Raw genomic sequence first — 19,536 nt, forward strand, 5'->3', positions numbered from 1 at the left:
CGGGCGGCGGTTTGGCGCTGAATGTGAAGGGAGCGCGCGGCGGCGGCGAGCGCGCGGTGAGCGCGGCCCCGCGGCGCCCCCTGCCGGCGGGGCGGCCCCGCCCCCTCCCGTCATGGCGGCCGTGCCTCAGAACAACCTGCGGGAGCAGCTGCGGCTCCACTCGGCCCGCGGAGCCCTCAGCGCCCTCCGCAACCCGCCCCCGCCGCGGCACCGCCTGGCGTGAGTACCGGGGGCCTCGGCGGGAGCGGGGGGCATCGGGCGGCAGGGCTTCACCCGGGCGGGAGGCGCTAACGAGGGGCTTGTCTCTTTCCAGGGGCTTTACCTTCAAGAAGACTTCTCCGGCCGGCGGCCCGCCCAGGGAGCCCCGGGGCCTCGTCGCCGCCTCCGCCTTGAGGGAGAAAGATGTTAACACCTCCCTGTCCGCGGTCACCTCGGCCCTCCCTGCCGCCAAGGACAAGAATACACAAATCCAGGATTTTTTTCCAGTGGTACCTGGTGGATGTGGTGTCCAGCCCGGTCCGGCGCTCGCCAGGCCTCGGGAGGCGTCAAGAGGCCCCGCGGCCTCTAGGCAGAGGAGCGTGAGTGAGGGGCTGCGCGGGGCCCCAGCGCCTCGTCCTGCGGCCGCCCCCGTCGTCGCCATAGGAGATGACTGGGATGACATCGACGACTTTGATTTGTCGGGAATTGAAAAGAAATACTGCAGGCCGCCCGTCCTGTCCCCCAAGGGTCAGCGGGCCACCCCCAAGGCTTCCCAGAGGCCAGACCCCCGCCTAGATGAGCCGACCGGCTCTTCCCCCGGCACCGTGGGCCAGGACACGGGGCTTCGCAGCCGCGGCTCTCCGGAGCACGGGGAGACCTCTCCAGCGGCCGAACAACAACCCTCCTCGCAGCAATCGGTGATCTGCCTTGAGGATTCAGCTCCCTGCAGCGGTAACAAGGCTGCGGGTGAAAGCCTTTGGGAGGATTTATCTGCTGACGTGATTTTGGATGATGACAGGGAAGAGGGTCACCCAGGTAACAATTTATTTCAAAGTACCAGTGAGATAGAGGAAAATATGTTCGTGTTTGCACGCAGAGGGCTTGACTTTTCAGAAATCAGAGGGAGCTGTATGCTCGTGTCTGACAAGCAGTTGTGGGTGCGTGGATTTTCCTTGGGTAACCAGCAAAATTTGTAAATGGTGGAGCATTGTCTCTGTGGCAGAAGTAGCAGCTGGTCGCATGGTAGTATTGGGAGCTGCAAGACTTCCCATAAGGCATTCCAGAAATGAAGAGCAATAGTCTATAGGGAAGTTATAGAAAGAAATGCACTTTTAAAATTCATACAAAAGAGGCATAAAAATCATCTTATGCCTAAACGTAATGATGAGAAATATTAAACTAGAAAAAGAGATATTTCAATTTAAAACAAAACAACAAAAAAAAAACTACCAAAAAGCTTCAACCCTTAATTATAACCAAAAAGTTTGTGATTATCAGTCAGAGTGCTTCCTTGGCAGCTCTGTGTTCCTTTGAAAGTTTTGATCTTCATTTGTGAAATTAATATGTTTATGCAACTGAATGATATTGAACAGTGTCCTGTGATGCTGCCGTTACACTAAATGGTGAAAGGCTTTGTGAACTGTATTTTTCTTAAGAATATTTTATTACCTTTTTCCCTCATTCTGTGAAATTAGTTTTAATATATTAATGATATTGGTCTTTCTTAGTGAGATTTGTCTTATAGGCAGTATACATGTAAATTTACCTTCTAGTTCCAGAATAGGGACTATATTAGTTGATGAGCCTACACTCTCTTGAAGCTAGTCTTTAATATACAATAGTTTTCGATAAAATCTCTTGTAGGAAAATATACCTCTTAAGGTTTTTCTCTTCTGACAGGGAGAGGTAACTACAGGCAACCTATGTAACTTTTCCACTTAAAAGAGGATTTGTGCGGGTTTTGTCTGTTTGTTTTTAATGGCGGAGAAAAAGATAGCAGTAATAATTTTATTATTTTTGTTGTCCTTTAAAAGTCAGAAACTGTATTTAACGAGTGTTTTGAAATCTGGCTATTAATTTTTTCCCTCAGTTCAGTTGCATTTTTGTTTATATCCAAATGAGTTTACGGTGTTACCCAACAGTATTAATACACTTCTCTTTCAGCTGCTGGCGCTAAAAGCGGAGCGAGCCAGAAGCCAGGCAGTGATGAGCAAAACAGCCCCCCAGAACTGGACGAGGTCGATGTCGAGCTGTTTGCAGGCACTGAGCTTGAAGAGGATGATTACTTAGATGTCGTTCCACCCTCCCCTGAAGAAGAGCTGCCTTCCTTCTTGCCTTCTGTAAAAAGCATCAGGTAAAACAAAGTTCATTGATAAAACTCTCTGTCTTTAGGATGATTTTTAAAGGTACCAAAAAAGAAATGAAACTAGCAATTGTTAAAAAGGTACAGATTGAGTTGACTGCGTCTGTTTGTTGCTTGGCAGGTTAGCAGTTGACAGCTGCTCTTAACGTTTTGTGAAATACTTTTTGGTTTATGGCCAATGATTAAGGTGGCTTTTGCTTCAGAAAAAGCAGTTATTTTTCCTTCTGTAATGGGAGGAAAAAAATATTATTGAAACAAGTCTCTGCACCTTGGCACATAGGATAAGTGACAAAGTGCTCAGCTACCTGTATTTTAACCGGGTTTTCAGAAATTTCATTGTCTTTTACACTCATCTTAAATGTTGTTATTCTAAAAGATAAACTTCTTTTATGGAAATGCCTTGATTTACAGATATCTGTATTTTAATGACTTTTTATTTTAATATTAGTAATATTTTGAAAGAATCTCCTACTGGTGGAAGATCCGCAGCTAGCAGCATTGAGTCCACGCCTGGGACGGTTGCCACAACGCAGCCTGGTGCTGAAAGTGATCCTGGTGTGGAGGATGCAGGTGCACGAAACATTTTGAAATTTTATGCCTCAGATTTTGGGGATGGTTTGCAACGAGTTGTTCTCCTGTGTACCCCATGTAATACTAGAGCATTCACTAACAGTGACCGATGGGGACAGGGAAGCAGGGGACTATCTCATACAGGATTTTCAGGTGTTGTATACACGTTGTGTAGGCGCGGGGGTGTTGTCTGATCGCGATTCTGGGTTTCTCAATACCAGTCTGGGGTACTGCACAGACCTCCTTTTCAGAATGTAAAAGCACAGATTGACCAAATTGATCCCAAAGTCACCTACGGCACAAAGACACATCACTGTAAGCTGGAGCTCTGTCAGTGCTTCATTTGCTTCCCAAGATGCCAGCTTTGGGAAACAGTGAGCTAAAATGTTTCTGAGATTCACTTGCAGGATGAAGAGTTACTAAGTATAGGTGTGGCACAGCCTGCCTTGGAGGCTGCAGGTTCAGACTGTTCTCCCAAGATACATAAAAATGTAGCTTATGGTACTGTTCTACGGTGTCATTTAAAATGTAGTGTTTATAAATGCTCAGAGCAGTATTTTGGTGTTCGTGTTTTAATGATGCTGTTCTGGAAATCAATTTAGTCAGGCTCTATCTCGTTGTACAGTAGTATGTCTATAGCACACGTCTGGGCATCGGGGATGGTTAGGTTGGTCCAGGAGGCACCCTGTGGACCACTGGGTAAATCGGTGTTCGGCAGCTGCAGCAGAGGCCAGCATTTAGTCTGAGGGATCACAGCCTGGCAGCAGCCTGAGGTCCGGTGCATTCGTTGGCAACATCCAGATGGTTTGCAGTGGTACCAGATTTGAAAAGGAAGGTCATGAGGTGACAAATGCCGACTTTCACCTCTGGGACATTTTCTGTGGTACTTTCTAGACTAGAATTGCAATGTAATATTTTATTTTGATAAAATGTGTTTCGGTGTGTTTGGGGAGGGGTTATTTGGGATTAGCAAAACATGTAATCTTGAGTGGTTTTTTGGAAATAAGTTTGAAAGAACTGTGGTGAGGTTTGGAAAATATATAAAGATGGATAATTAAAAGGCAAGGGCAAAAATATGTAGATTAGCTCAGTCTGTGCACACAGAAACAGTTTCTTTATGTGAACGGACTTTTTAAAAATATATTGAAAGTAAATTATTTAGACTTATTTATTGCAATTTACTGTCTTGTTATATATTCTAATAAAAAACTACTATTACGGCATGCTAAAATACACTCCATCTCACAGATAAGGGCTTGCATTTGGAACAGCAACTCTACGATGTCATGGATGATATCTGTAAATTGGTAGATACCATTCCGCTTCAGGAGCTTCAGTCTCTGTCCTGTGCAAAAGAACTTCTCCAGCAGAGAGATCTCAGGTACGCGTTAATAAGCAGCCTTCCACGTATCCGTGCTCTGTGTGAAGCAGTGTCATGCCTGCAGGTGTCTCCATCACACTGAGAAGATGAAACGGAAGGATTTTTTTTAAAACCTTAAAATTACTGACCAAATGAAGAAAAACAAAACCCTCAAAACTGCTGAAAGTGTTAACGATCACAGTGTTCTGCCAGAAGAAAGGGTCAGTTCCACATCCAGTCTGAGGCCCAGGTAGTCCCGTATCTTTTCTCTGAAAGGTGACTAGAACCAGATGCTTCCAAAGCAGCAGAGTGATGCAATATAACCTGCCAGGTGTCATCCTGATTTCTTGTAACCGGAGGCGTTAATTTAATATTCTCTCTATGAGACTCGCTCTCACTGACTACAGTGATTATGACTTCTCCTAATATGTGTGTACATGCCATCTCTCAGTCTCATCATTGCTGCTGCAGTCTGCTTCCTCAGCTTCTGCATAGTCTGATGACACAATACATAGACAAATTATTGTGATTTGGGATTTACTGGATTGGATCTATGTGCTTTTTCTGAACGTTCTCAGTAAAACTACTTTATTCCATTTCCTCTGATTACTGTAGTCAGACATAGTCTTTAGAAAGTACATAAAAACATAATTTGGTTCAAGCATATTTTTACTTTTTTAACTTCAGGTTTATGCCTCTCGAGATATTTTTTTTTTTTTTTTAACGCTCTACCTTGCCTGGATCAGTTCCTTGCTATTAAGAATTCTTTTATTTTATGTCTGCAGAGAAGATGTTGTAATTTTGTAATTATTTTGTTCAACTGAGTTCTGGTATTATTCTCCCTTCCCTAGATTTGTTTGAAATATCTTTAAAATATAGTGACACGGAATACGATGTAACCACCATATGTTACTATTTTTAATAGGACAGAGACTGTTTAATGTGTATTGTAGAACTTGATCAATCATTGCTTGTGACTAAATATTTTTTTTTTCTTCTTCCTTTCCTTGACGTCTCTTCCAGGAGGAAATTGCTAGCTAATTCTGTCACTTCGAACAAAAGTAGCATAAACAAGACTTCTCCTAGAATCTGGAAGGCGTGTGTGGAGCGGGGCCCTCCTGCGTGTCCTGGTGCTGCAAACCGGAGTTTCGGTTCTGACAGAAACTCGCCACAATCCCCAAACCTCCCACCTGTGCTTTCTGGGACTGTTAATTCAAAAAATTTTTCTACCAAAAAAAATCAAACCTTGGATACCTCTTATGCTTCAAAGCAAAGTATTGAGGAGATCACCTGCCCAGAAACTACAGCACTGTCTTCTTCCAAGGGAAATGGCAGAGATGGAGCTTCCCTCAGCCTTTGCTCTGAGATGTCCTTCGACAGCAGCTTCTGTGAGAAACCAGGGGGGAGAAACGGGGGAAACTGTCACCTGCTGGAGAGGCCTCTCACCAGCACAGCTCTGAAGGGTCAGAGCAAGGCTCCCACCGGCATTCCTGCAGAGGATGGTTTGGGTATAAATGATACGGACTTTGACCTTGATCACTTCGATATTGACGATTTTGATGAGGACTGGGAGAATTCGGTGAATGACTCAGCACCTGAGACTCCATCTATGCCGTTGTATCAGCCCGTTAAGGAAGGGCCGCCTGCCAAATCGCTCTTGTCAAAGATAATGTCCAGAGCCAAAGGATCTGCCGTTGTATCAAACCCTGCGGCTCCGAAATCCAGCTTCTTGATGGCGACAAAGAACCGCTCAGGTAAATTGTGCTCATTAGGATTACTGTCTTTCCCTTTCTAAATTTTTATTTACTTATTTTTATACCTAAAACCAAGTACTTTCCTGTAGGTTACATCAATGCCTTTTGTTTCTGGGGAAGTTTCTTTCGGTTTCTTTTTCCAGTCATCTTCTGCTTTTTTCCCTCCAAGTGATGCCAAACTTGTTGAATATTCATTTGCCATGCAGGTGGTGGGCTGTTGGGAAGATGAAGCTGCTAAAACTGGAAACTAGAATGTTTCTGCATTTTAATTAAATAATGACTCTGCAGTTGTTAATTCAAAGCTGTGCAACAGTTTTAGCTGTTTATGCAAAATGTTCAAAAACGGGCACTTGTTGAAGCAAACCTAATCCCTCTGGGGCACGGGGTGGGTCAGTATTACTTGGGGTTACTGTAGGAAGGGGTTGGTAAAGGGGGAGGTGAAAATGTTAACCCGTTTCACCAGCCTCTCTGTCACTGCTTCAGCTAGCACCTAGTTTTAGGTACCCATGAGCAGGGACCCTGTTAATAGTTGTTTGTGAAAAACGGAAGTTTGTCAGTGTAAGACATTTTATACAGTCATGGGTAAGAAGCTTGTTTCCAGAGATTTGCATATAATCAAAATTCACACTTTAGCTGGTCTTAAATTCTAGATGAATGCAATTTTTATTAGTAAGTCATGATTTGAATTGCAAAGGTTCAAAGGGCTGAAGTGGTGGCTAAGCCATGCGTTACAGTGAGGCAGTTTTATACCGTGAGGCAGGAGGGATAGCGCAACTTCACATTGTAACTTAGTCCGTTTTCTTTGCCTACTAGATCCTCCGGCTAATAACCCTGCACTAGAACGTTTCAGGGGCATGAAATTTTCCCATTCTGAAGGGATGATGACTACATTTCACAAGAAGTTTGGTTTGCACTATTTTCGGACAAATCAGCTGGAGGCCATCAATGCTGCTCTTCTGGGTGAAGACTGTTTCATCTTAATGCCCACAGGTAGGTGTCTCCACGCGCAGCCACAGGCTACTGAGGTCTGGCACAGGCTTGAGAAATAAAGACCTGAAGCTCCTTTTGCAGGGCCGTTGACAAACTTTTCTCTTTCTCTGTGCCTTTGTGGAGGTGGTGATAAATTGTGCTGCTTGAATTCTGTGGCTGCAAGATTTCTGGAATATTGTATGCTCTGTGGTATTTTGAATGAGGGGATTGAATTTCTGCCTGCCGTAATATTTCACATGCTATAGCTCTGCTTTATCCTACAGGTGTCATATCAAAGGCAGTCACTGGTAAAAGTTCATTGTTTCTGAAAGTGCTGTAAAATGGGAAATAAGAAATAGGTCTCCCCTCTTCCGCTCCTTCTCCACAGTCTCCCTTTCCTCTTGGTATCTAACGTTTGGTGTGTTCTGTTTAATCCTTGCAGGTGGTGGTAAAAGCTTGTGCTACCAGTTACCAGCGTGTGTCTCTGCTGGGGTCACTATTGTTATCTCTCCATTGAGGTCGCTGATAATAGATCAAGTTCAGAAACTGAAGACTTTAGATGTAAGTTCAAACAGCTTATTTTATTTAGTTAAACTGCAGAGAAGCCAACTAGAAATCTGGAATGTTACAGTAAATCTTATGTCTCAAATATAAATGGCAAAAATTGATTAGCTGGGAAGTGCAAAAGGCAGACGAAGTTGTTTAGGAAGAACTAAATTAGATGAACTGGACTATCTTGGCAGTCCAACTGCTAAACTTCCTGATGCTTGTGTGTATTTGTTACTGGAGCTTAGTTTTCACGTACAGATGCATATACTTTTTTTATCTGGTTTATAACTAGATGTAGGACTATATTTGGGGATGCTTCTGATTTGTGCATATTAAAACAATATTTTTTTTTTTTTTTTAAATATAGATTGCTGCCACATATCTGACTGGTGATAGAACAGATGCTGATGCTTCAAAAATATATACGCAATTGTCAAAAAAAGATCCTGTAATAAAGCTTCTGTATGTTACCCCCGAGAAGGTTTGTATTTAATTTGAATTGTAAAATCCTGAAGGCAACAAGAGGTGGATTACTATGAAGTATTAAAGGGGAAATGCTGAATTTAGAGTAGGCTTCTGGGGAAAAAAATTGTTAAATATTTTTTTGATAATTCAGTAAGACTCTGTACAGATGTAACTAATTTCAATTGGTAATTAACCAAGAATGAGAACTGAGTATGTCTGTACAATTTAAATTCTTAAAACAAAACCCCCATGCCCATCCATTTCAATATATCTTACAAGATATTAGTGGCTAATTACTGTCAAGTAGCTATTAAAATCTAGACTACTATGAGTAGGATAATACAGGGAAAAAAATGTAACTGTCAAGGTAATAGGTGATTGTCAAAAGATTGCCTTGTACTGAATTATATGTTGCCTTTGAAAATGCTGTTATTCCACAAGAGCTTTGTAAGAGGGCACTGTTTAGCGTGCTGATTACATTTCTCTCTTCAGCATTGTCTTTTCTTGTCTTTGGTGACATAAGTCATTTAAATTTACTGAGATTGTAGGACCTCTGGATGGATGATCCTGGAACCTTGTGGTAATCCCACGCCAGCTGCTTCGTTGCCAGTTAAAATGAAGCTGATTGCCATCTGCTTTATGCGCTCAAGCTTCACCTGTGCAGTCAAGATGAGCCTGGCTGTACAGAACAATCGTTTCTGTATTCTTAGTCAGGTAGGGTGAGGCTTGGCTCTGTTAGTTTGCTCTCTTAATGCCGCCGGTGGATGTGTACCTAGGTTTGTGCAAGCGGCCGGCTGATGTCAGCCCTGGAAAATCTCTACGACAGGAAACTCCTGGCGCGTTTTGTCATTGATGAGGCCCACTGTGTCAGCCAGGTAAAAACCTTCATTTGTTTTTCAAAATGGCAAAAGACTTAGTTGGAGCATCTTACTCAGTTACACGTAAATGTTGTTTTTGAACTAGTGGGGCCACGATTTTCGACAAGACTACAAACGGCTGAATATGCTCCGCAAGAAGTTTCACTCTGTTCCCATGATGGCTCTCACTGCCACTGCGAACCCCAGAGTCCAGAAGGATATTCAGAATCAGCTTGAGATGCTCAAACCACAAGTGTAAGTTTTTCAGCAGTTTCCTGATACAATTTGTTTGTGCTGCAGGAATTTGAGTGGAAAACTTAGTAAAGTAAGAAAAGCGTTACGGGTCCATCTGGAATACTTAGGTAGTTGTAGCTGATTACATGAGATTGTATGCATGGAATTTATGGTGAGCTATACGCAAAATATTAAAGTAAGAAGAAAAAAAACTTACTAAACTCTCCTGCATGAGCTGTTTAATAGAAAATAACATCACTGACAAAATATGCAAGTTGTATTTTAGGATGCTTTTCATGAGAATGCTGCAAAACTGAAAAGCTGGAAGTGTTTTTTAATTAGCGTTGGCAGTAATCTAGCTAATGAGGCACCTTTGGGCCTAGATTGAATTGTAGTGTTTTCATGGTACATGATGGAAAAATAAAGCATTCTGTTTGGTAGAATTTCTTATTTTAGCAATGTATTTTAGGGTGGAAGGAGGGAGGTGACACGTTATTTTGCAAATTTGATCAGTCAAATGTGGATGCAAGTATTCCAAAGGAAAATGAAGGCGAGGCAAATCACTCTCTGTGTTTGGTTTATGGGCATTTCTTCCTTCTACATAGTGCCGTATAGCTTTGTGTTTTTCACAGCCACAGGAAAAATGTAGGAATTTTAGACCCAAAGTATGGGGGACGTGAATCTCCATGGGCATAGGGGAACAATAATTCCTTTGCAGATAGTGCAGACCAAGTAGTAGTTAGTTGAACGTGGGACATTCCAGTCAACGCCCAGCTGCTGAAAGTGTTACTGCACCCATAAAGCTGACGAGCACCCATGAACTGTCATGTTTTAGGTTTACAATGAGCTTCAACAGGCATAACTTGAAATATGATGTGTTGCCCAAGAAGCCAAAGAAGGTGGCAATGGATTGCTTGGAATGGATTAAAAAATACCACCCACGTGAGTACTGAGCAGCATGGTGTGCCTGCATGTATATTTATGAACTACTATTTAAGGCAGGAAAAGCTTTTATAATGCTGTAAAACCCCCAAACTTGTGCCTTTCTGTAAGCGACTAATAGATTTACAAGAAAAACAAGTTGGAGGCAAAATGGTGTTATTGATAGTGGGAATCAGATTTATGGGAATCCTAAAGTTAAGAGTTCAAATTAAGATGGAAAAGTAAATTATGGTAATGCCCTTGAGTAATTGTTCTGGAGGCTGCCAGACCTTTTAGCATTTTGTCTTCAGAGCATAAAGATCATGTAATATCCATACCTTTTTAATTGTTTAATTCTCTTGGTCTCCTTATCTATGCTTCCCCTTGGAGATATCTTCAGAGATTCCTATCTTTCTAGTCTTTGTTTCGGAGTCCTGCTGCTGGAAGCTGGCTGCCCCAAGCTCCCTTCATGGCTCGCCTCGTGCTGTAACCTGGTGCATCACTGGTTAAACTGCTCTAGCTCTTCATTTCTGTAGTCCTTTACTCATGTATTTTAAATCCTAAGATTGCATGGTATTGAGCAGGAAAACTTTTCTTGATTCCACCTTACCAAAAAACCCCAGGAAACTGGGTGAGGAGAAACTAACAAAACATCTGATATTAATAGAATTACTTTTCTTTATTATTAAGCAGTTACTGCGTTACACTTACCAACCTCTCCCTGTTGGAATAAATGGATATGCTTGACAGGATGACTGTTAAGCAAGTGAAAGGGAATAAAGCTGTATTGTAGCACAAATCTCTTTATATGTTTGCAGATGACTCTGGAATAATTTATTGCCTTTCACGTCATGAATGTGACACAACAGCGGCTATTCTGCAGAAGGAAGGTCTTGCTGCACTCGCCTATCACGCTGGCCTCACTGACTCCAACAGAGATCTTGTACAGAAGAAGTGGATTAATCAAGAAGGATGCCAGGTAAAAGAAAAGCAACTGGAAGAAAAAAGTGAATAGTGCTTAGAGCGCCTTTATCCCTCTTGGCCTAGTAAATGAAAGCAAAGTTGTGTAACGCTATTGCCAAATCAGATGCAGTATTAAATAACTGATCCAGACAGATCTGCCAAAACAAACACATTAGCCATCTTTTTCTTGGGAATTTTATGAATCAAAGACTGCAGCACTGCCCCAAGGTATGATAGTCCAGGAGGAAGGAACTGAGCAGTACGAGGCTTCTGAAACAGTGCTAGGCACGCTGCTGAATCGTATATTGAGACTCAAATTTGGAGTTTTCCCTTTGTCTGGAATAACCCTTCTGAGAGGAGAGGTGGTTTTGCTATTTTGTACTCCTCGTGCAGGGTTACAATTGAAATTCTAGGTCCTGCAGTTTCATAATCCTGATCGCCGGTCTATTTTCGGTGCAGAGTGCTGCACGAATAACTTTCATAACTCTGTGTAACAAATTATTATCTCCTTCCTAGGTTATATGTGCAACAATTGCCTTTGGAATGGGAATTGACAAACCTGACGTCCGCTATGTTATCCACGCCTCTCTTCCTAAATCTATAGAAGGTTACTATCAGGAGTCTGGCAGAGCTGGGCGAGACGGGGAAATGTCTCACTGTCTGCTCTTCTACAGCTACAGTGATGTAACCAGGCTCAGACGGCTGATACTGAGTGAGTTCTCGTGTTCCTAACTTCATGGGGACAACATTAAAGCAGTCACTCGGTCACTGATCTCCGTTTCATTTAGACTGTGTTATTTTCTCGTGCAGAGGTGCCATATATAGTATGGTATTGCCAAGATGGGAGAACTGGGCGTCTTCACCTGAATGGTTCTCTGTAATGCAAGATTTTTGTCACTTGTACTTAATTTTAGCCAAAGCCATTTTGCTTCTTACATATCCATCTCTTGATTCTTGTCATTCTAGTCCTCTTTCTCTTCTCCAGTCTTTAAAATTTTAAAGGTAAAATCTGTCCTAGATTAATTCTGTCCTAACCTACTCAAAAAGAACATTGTGTTTTGTCTATCTGATAATATATAAAAATGCAGAGGTGCAGATTTAACAAATTCAATTGAATTTATTGTATTTCAGTGGAGAAAGATGGAAACAGTCACACAAGACAGACCCACTTTAACAACCTCTACAGTATGGTTCACTACTGTGAGAATTTAGTCGATTGCCGAAGAATTCAGCTTTTGGCCTATTTTGGGGAAACTGATTTTAATCCCACCTTCTGTAAAGATCACCCAGAAGTAACTTGTGATAACTGCAGTAGAAAGAAGGTAAAAATCATAGCTCTTATTTATAGTGTTGTTAAACTGATTTTGCGTTTAGCTGTGTTTAAAAAATGGTTACGTGACATTTGGGAAGGCAAATGGAGAAAATGGATAAGATGTCTCGTATTTATGTGATACTGGATGCTTCAAATTATTTCCAGGGATTAACCTAGAGTAGAATTACACGGACTATCCATGGACTATGATGCTCCTATTTCTGTCAGAGGAGGACTAGTGAGGTGTAAGGATGTTCCTTCGTGCCGATTTTCTTGGCTACAGTGCTTATAGGAGGCAGGAGCTGATAGAAGATCCGCAGGAGCGGCTGTGGGGGAGTCCCTTCAGCTGCCTATTCTGATGTTTTCGAGGCAGCGTTGTGCTGCCAGAGGAGCAAGTGCCACGTTAGGAGGTGCACGCTGCCTGAGGGGGCCCGAAGGCTAGGATTTGTGTGGCAAGGACTGAAGCAAACTTGTCAGTGGCATGAAGAGGAGTAGAAGAGAAGACAGTCATTGAAGCAGACAGGGAAGGTTACCGGTCTCTCCAGACCGGGTCAGTTTTATACCTGATGATATTGCTTCTCAGTCCTGCGTTTGAAGCGTTACCCTACATAGCTGCGATTGTAACCAAATTTGACTAGAATAATGCATGTTCAGTCCAGTCTCCTCATTTCAATGCATATTCAAAGTGTAAGTTCTAGTGCATGGCAGCAGAATAATTATGGAAGGCTTTCCAAACAATTTACCTTGATTACCAGTATTCACACAGCAATCTTGCAGCTCACTCTATAGACTTAACACAATAGAGATTATATATAATCAGTTGGTACGTATTATTGCATTTTTCAGAGTATTATCAAATGCAGAATGCCTATGACTATATTGTATCACTGTGATTGTACCAACTAGAAAATCATTATTTCTCTGTTTGGAACAAAACTAATTTATGACTGGAAAAAGCTCAACAATGAAAAATAAGGTTTTCGGTAACAACTTGCATTAGGACAGAACCCCATGACGTTATTTCCTGATCGAGTCTATTTTAATAGGATTACAAATCAAGAAATGTAACAGATGAGGTGAAGAGCATTATAAGATTTGTACAAGAGCACTGTGGACAAATGGGACGAATAAATGCAAAGAGAAATACAGGTTTTGGAAGATACACATTGAATATGATGGTAGACATTTTCTTAGGTAAGTACTGTTCTTCCAGAAACAGCACCTAGATAGACTCCGTGCATAAATTCCTGACTAAGCATCAGGAGGTCTGCGCAATACTAGCAGTCATTTAAAAGAAGGCATATTTTACAAAATTATTCTTCACAGGAATCTCTCGGTGGTAAATGATCCAAAATAAATGAAACTAAAGCTTTAATCTGTTTCAGGTTGCTATAGTGATAATATTAGTTTTCTGGTGGTGCTTGGAGTTTCTGGTGCTTAAATGCATTTATTTTTTTTATGGGCATAGACTATGGAATACCCTTGGGAATCTTCCACAGGTCTGTGAATACACACGTACGTAGGCTTTCTAATCACAGGCTAATCCCGTGATTTCTGTTGCACAGGTACAAAGAGCGCGAAGATTCAGACTGGAATATTTGGGAAGGGGGCTGCCTACTCAAGGCACAACGCTGAAAGACTCTTTAGAAAACTGGTCTTGGACAAGATTCTGGATGAAGACTTGTATATCACAGCTAACGACCAAGCGGTGGCGTATGTCACTCTAGGACAGAAAGCTCAGGCTGTGCTCGATGGGTCGCTACAGGTGTGTAACAGTTGGGTTTTTCTCTAACGTATCGTTATAGGGGACGTGCTACAGTTTTTCTGTAGCATATGCCCTAGCACAGTTTAAACATAGTTGGCCTACCAGCTGAAGTGCAGCAACTAATCTTTAGCAGATGCAAGGAACAGAATCCAACAAGCACGATTTCTAGTCCGGTACTCTAATAATAATGTTGTGAGGCAAAAGGTGAGTTTGAGAGGATTGGAGAGCGTTAAATCTTGCTCTTCTTCCCCCATCCACCTGATTCCAGCTTGGCAAGAAAGGAAAGTTATGACCAACACAGAAAAAGCTAGCTAAGAAGAAAAGAAGGAACAGCGCTACCTTCTCCTGCATCTTCTGCTCTATTTTTTTCCAGTCATTGGTGAGCTCTGATGGAAAATGCACTTCAAGAAGGTCATGGAACCAGTCCCAGAAATTCTTGAGGCAATGTCGCCTCTGCATGAGTGCTGTGTTTGGAGCAGAGAAGAGCCCTCAGCATTAGGCCTAGCGACCTTTGGGTTCTCAGGGTTTTTCCCTGTTGTGCATATTCTGCTAGTTCTTTGTAGAAGAAACTTAAGGATGGTTAAATACCCCGTAAAAAAAAAAATAATTTAAAAAGCGTATCCTGGGTAAATAGCTTTTTTTGGTCCATCAAAGAATACTTTTCGGTTTCCTTCCTTGTTTTCCTGTGTTATCAATCAATCTTCTCATGGTGGCTCTGCAGCGACTGCCCTGACAGAAGTTATTGCTTGGCTTGTTTTAACAGGTGGAGTTTCATGAAACAGAAAGTGCCAGTGCCATCAGAAAGCAAAGGGCTTCCGTGGCAAAAGTGTCCCAGCGGGAAGAGATGGTTAAAAAGTGCCTTGGGGAACTCACAGACACATGCAAAACGCTTGGGAAAGTCTTTGATGTGCATTACTTCAATATTTTCAGTACTTCAACTCTAAAGAAAATAGCAGGTAATGTCAGCTTCTCGTGTCTTGGAACCCCTGTCGGCAGTAGACTGCACGTGCAATTGTAGCCTTTCTGACAGAGAATCTACAGTTTCTCACATTTAGCGAGAAGAGGTTTAAGTACGTGTAACAGAGCGGGTCCTGGGGAAGCAGCAGACACAGCGCGTGTTCCTTGGGGCTGCAGGTTATGCTGTAGCGGTCCTGCTGGAAAAGTACGAGAGCTACCCAAGTAGTGATACTGCTAAACAAACTGTGAAACGTTTCAGAGAAAACTTTCAGACTAGTTTTTCTGGTAACCAACTAAAAGCAAGTCAGCTAGAAAAAAGGCTTACTTCCTTAAGGACTTAATGCGTCGGGTGGCGCTAAAAGGAATTAACTTCCTCCAGAATGCTCTACTGTGATCTCTCTTCGAAAAAAGTTAGTTTGTTTGACATGTCTAATTGGTACTTTGTTACATTACAGAAACCTTGTCATCTGATGTGGAGGTTTTACTGCAGATTGATGGTGTCACAGAAGATAAACTGGAAAAATATGGTGCAGAAATAATTAAAGTGATGGATAAGTACTCTGAATGGACCACACCAGGTTTAGTATACTCTGTACCTAAACGTGTGCTGTCCTCTTTAATACCCTTCTCTCCTCCCCATCAGAAGTTTCACTCAAAAGTTGCCTTGTTTTAAATACAAATAACTAATTCTTGCCACTTAATAATTACAAAAAGGGAGCAACTGCACATTTTCAGAATATACAAAGATCTTTGCTATCTTCTCACTCGTTAAATTCAGCATATCTCTGAAAGGCTAAAAGAGGAAAACGAGAACTAAGCAGACTGCTCTGCTCCTAACCTATTAGTTATTGGGATTTATGTAATGTGCTTAGTCATAACAAGAATTCTGACCTTAAAGTTAAAGGTCTTGCACCTCCTGCATGTTTTTACACCTGCATGTAATACGTATGGGGTAACGGCATAGCCTGGCAGAAAATCGATAACTGCTACCTTTTATTTTTCATAGTAATTGAGGTCAGCAAGTTCAGGTCTTCACCGACTAGCTCTTGCTCAAATGTGAAGCACTTCGAAAGCTCGGCGTAAAAAACACGATCGGGTTGGAAGGGCAGTATTGTACAACGCCTTTGCACAGCTCTAACCTCATATACAAAGTTCAGCTCAGTGGAGAATTGAGCCCCGAGACTGGTAAATCTGGTAACTTCACCTGAGCATAGCATGTAGCCTGTGTTGTAGTTAGACTATTTAATACAGCCTGGCTATCAGATGAGACATTGGGGCCTGCAATTTTAAAGCGGTTGATGTTTACATTTAAGGAGGCTGTGCTTTCATACACTGCAACGTGAATAAATGCACATCTACAAACTAGATTTTTTTAAAGTATTTTTTTCTACTGCCTGTGCAAAGAATCACGTCCCTCTTGATCGTGACTGATTGAGAAGGAGCTCTTGGCTCCCTGGGCGTTTCAGTGTCTCCTGAGGCTGTTTTTAAAAACAAGTGTCAGATTTGACTGTAGTATTTATGGTATATTCCATAATTCTTTCCAGATGACATGGGGAAGGGAGCATAACGGCAGAAAGCCCAGTGTTACCAAGATAGTTTAGACAAGAAGCCAAGCTAGAGAACATAGGACTGCCCGGTATTCGTGTATGTCATGAGGAGGCAAGGACAGAGGCAGGTTTGGTTTATGCCAACTTAGGAAACACCTTTAGCTGAGCCTGGAGCATCACCAGGATGAAGGCAGTGCCAGGGAGGATCTGAACAGCAAGGAGAGCAGTTTTGGCACAGTCGGTGTGTTCTGGCTGAAAGTTCTGACTGGCCCAGGCGATGCCTTGATTTCATTAGTTTTAACTCACTGTCCGTCTGCAGAAGACGCTGCCTGCCAAAGCCTGGACACCGCTACGGGCAGCACGGGCACACCTGAGAGCGATGAAGAAGCAGAAGATGTAGTTACAACCTCAAGCTATTTTTGCAATAACGCAAACCAAAGAAGGAAAAGGAAAAGGCTGCCAAACTTCAGAGACTCAAAGAGGAAAAAGACAAGTAATGGTGGTACCCAGCAGTTTCATCCCAAAGGGTACGTTGCTTGTGGTAATTTGTATCTTTTCTCTGTCCAGAATAGCATAATGGTGATCCCAGAACTGCAGCGTTATCCTGCTGCGTTTTCTTGAGTGAGCATGGGCTTTAAGAACGGCATTGAAGTGATGCAGGTACCTGGTAACAACTGCTCTGCTTTGGTTTCCTAGCGTTTTCTGTTGAAAAAGCTCCTGGTGAGGAAGGGTATTTAACAGTTGTTCTTTGTTTCTCACTCTTGACTGCCACAAGCTAAGTAGTGACACTAAATTTCAGTGTGCTGCCGTAACCGTCATTAGCAGAATGACTGGATTCTGGGCTTGGAAACATAAAGACAGCTTGGAACTCCAAAGATTTGATGCAATGTTTGAACTTCAGTTCCCAGTCCCCAATAGCAGCAGTTTGTGCTGAACGCCTCTGCTTCAAAACTTGATGATTAATCGGCCCTGAAAGGGAACAAACAAAAAAGGAGAAATGGTTGGAGAAATTCTGCCCGCCCCAAACCCTCTTTAAAAATGGGGAGGGGGTGTGTGTGACATGAGAAAACTTGAGCAATAAGTTGTTGTTTGGGTTTTCTAGTTGTGCCTTTTAAAGGTTTGCTGTGCTCATAGCTCGCCTTGCACAAAAAGGAAGTAAAGTTCCCTCACTGTGGTATGGTCAGGTTACTTAATCCCTCCGCCTAGAGATTTCACCTCGCTTGGTGCAGGAGATAGAGAACATGAGGTACGAAAGAGCAGTTATGTGAACAACCCATGTCTTGCATTTCTGAAATAATTCTTTGAATGGGTTTTTATTTGGTCTGTAAGTGTCACAGAAATCGTATTATCTTTCAGCCGGGAGGAGTTCAGGCCATGCGGAAGAGTCGGTCTAAATGGTACTAATGTGTTCTCCAGAACATTCTGTAAAGTCCCCACCTGAATTTTAAATGCCTGAATTTTAAAGACTGTTAGGGTTTATTGGTGTATTAACTGCTTATATTTTACTGCTTTAATATTGCGTTTATCACCAAAGAGAAGGCATGGTCTGCCTTATTCAAACTCATTGCTTTCTGCCACTGTCTGTTCTTTCCAAGGATGTCTCCACCTCTGCCCTGTTTTTCCTCATTCCGGTCTTTGTTTTTTGTAGCAAATACAAAAAATTTCCAGCTCTGCAGGTTTTACTCCCCCCCTTTTCACCTTCCACTCTGGTAAAATATTAGTCGTTAAATGCTGTTGACCCTGAACTGTCGCTTAATGTTGATACTCTAATTGGATTAATAGGAGTCAGGTTGGTTCAGCATTTCTGTCCCTGTTTCAGGCTGCTGCTTGCCCTTAGGCAGATGCCAGAGCAACAGCTACACTTGATTTACATTCCAAAGGTATTTTTGCAGCCATGCATATTAAAAAAAAAAAAAACTAAAAAACCAAAAACACACAAATAAACCAAAAGAAAAAAACAAAAATCTTTTTAAAAATGAAAGCATAGTCTTCTAGAATATCTATATGTAAGTATACTACGGGCGTAGGGAACGGGGCAAGCGAAGCAGATGTCTGACCCGTACCTTCCCTCTGCCCCTTGCAGTGGCTACAGCAAGTACCGCCGGCCCAGGAGGCAGCCCCGTTCCCAGGCTCCAGCCTCCTCTGGCTCCGCTTCAGCGTCCTACACGGGTAGAGCCGCGCAGGGAGCTGCTGGAAAGCTGGGGATTATGGCACCACCCAAACCCAAAACCAGACAGTTCCTTCAGCCTTCGTATTCAATACTGTAACTAGGAGAATGTAAATACTGTATAATAGCAAGCCCTGAAGATGTTTAATAAACCTTTGTTTCATTTGCTAAACCATCTGAGACTTGTACATTTGTCAAGTACGAAAACCTCACATTAAATAAATGTTTTTAAACTCATAAGCTTATTTGGCCCTTTCTACTGTAAACAAACCAGAGTTCTGACTGGCTCTAGAAACCCCGCTATTCCAGTGGAAACGATCAGCTACGATTACAGCTACCTCAGGGATACGCTTGAGACCATACATCAGAAGCGGTTGCTGGAACTGCGCATCCCAAAGCCGTGGTTGCCTCTGTTCCGCTCCCTTGCCACTTGCATAAGTACTTCAGAGCTCGAGAGCTGAGCTGCTCTTCTGAAAACGTAAGTCTCGGGATGTTCTCCAGAGATAGAAAATATAATTAATGTTTGGAAGTTTCAGATTTTATTCCCCAGGTACTGGGGCTGGAGAGCGGGTGCAGAGCCTCCTGAGAGCGCCCAGGCCTGCCCCAGGTGTGCTTTTTTCAGTTGTTCATTTTTTCATTATTTTTAAAACCTGTGATCTTATCACAGCCATGCTGAAGGGCATTTGAGCTGCCCTCGGCTCCCAGTGCCCTGCCTTGCACCAGGCAGGCTGGTGTGTTCAGACGAGGGCTGCAGAGACGCGCCTGTTGGTGCACGCACGTCCCCTGCCATGCCTGGCAGCGCCGG

At 42.6% G+C, this 19,536-nt stretch overlaps 1 protein-coding gene across 1 annotated transcript; it reads left to right on the top strand.

Moving 5' to 3' along the window:
• Nucleotides 1-90: 90 nt before the first annotated feature.
• On the top strand, nucleotides 91-18,976 carry BLM (BLM RecQ like helicase). The gene is made up of 21 exons (XM_074601873.1): nucleotides 91-219; nucleotides 314-1,014; nucleotides 2,143-2,332; nucleotides 2,790-2,911; nucleotides 4,160-4,292; nucleotides 5,295-6,025; nucleotides 6,839-7,015; nucleotides 7,437-7,555; nucleotides 7,911-8,024; nucleotides 8,785-8,883; nucleotides 8,972-9,120; nucleotides 9,935-10,041; nucleotides 10,839-10,999; nucleotides 11,500-11,695; nucleotides 12,115-12,305; nucleotides 13,342-13,489; nucleotides 13,861-14,060; nucleotides 14,824-15,016; nucleotides 15,473-15,595; nucleotides 16,884-17,091; nucleotides 18,648-18,976. Exons 1-21 carry the CDS (start codon nucleotides 113-115, stop codon nucleotides 18,829-18,831), a joined length of 4,353 nt encoding a protein of 1,450 aa, XP_074457974.1. The 5' UTR covers nucleotides 91-112; the 3' UTR covers nucleotides 18,832-18,976.
• Nucleotides 18,977-19,536: the final 560 nt, after the last annotated feature.

The sequence above is a fragment of the Larus michahellis genome, chromosome 9 (genome assembly GCF_964199755.1).
Source record: "Larus michahellis chromosome 9, bLarMic1.1, whole genome shotgun sequence".
In the NCBI taxonomy this organism is placed as follows: domain Eukaryota; kingdom Metazoa; phylum Chordata; class Aves; order Charadriiformes; family Laridae; genus Larus; species Larus michahellis.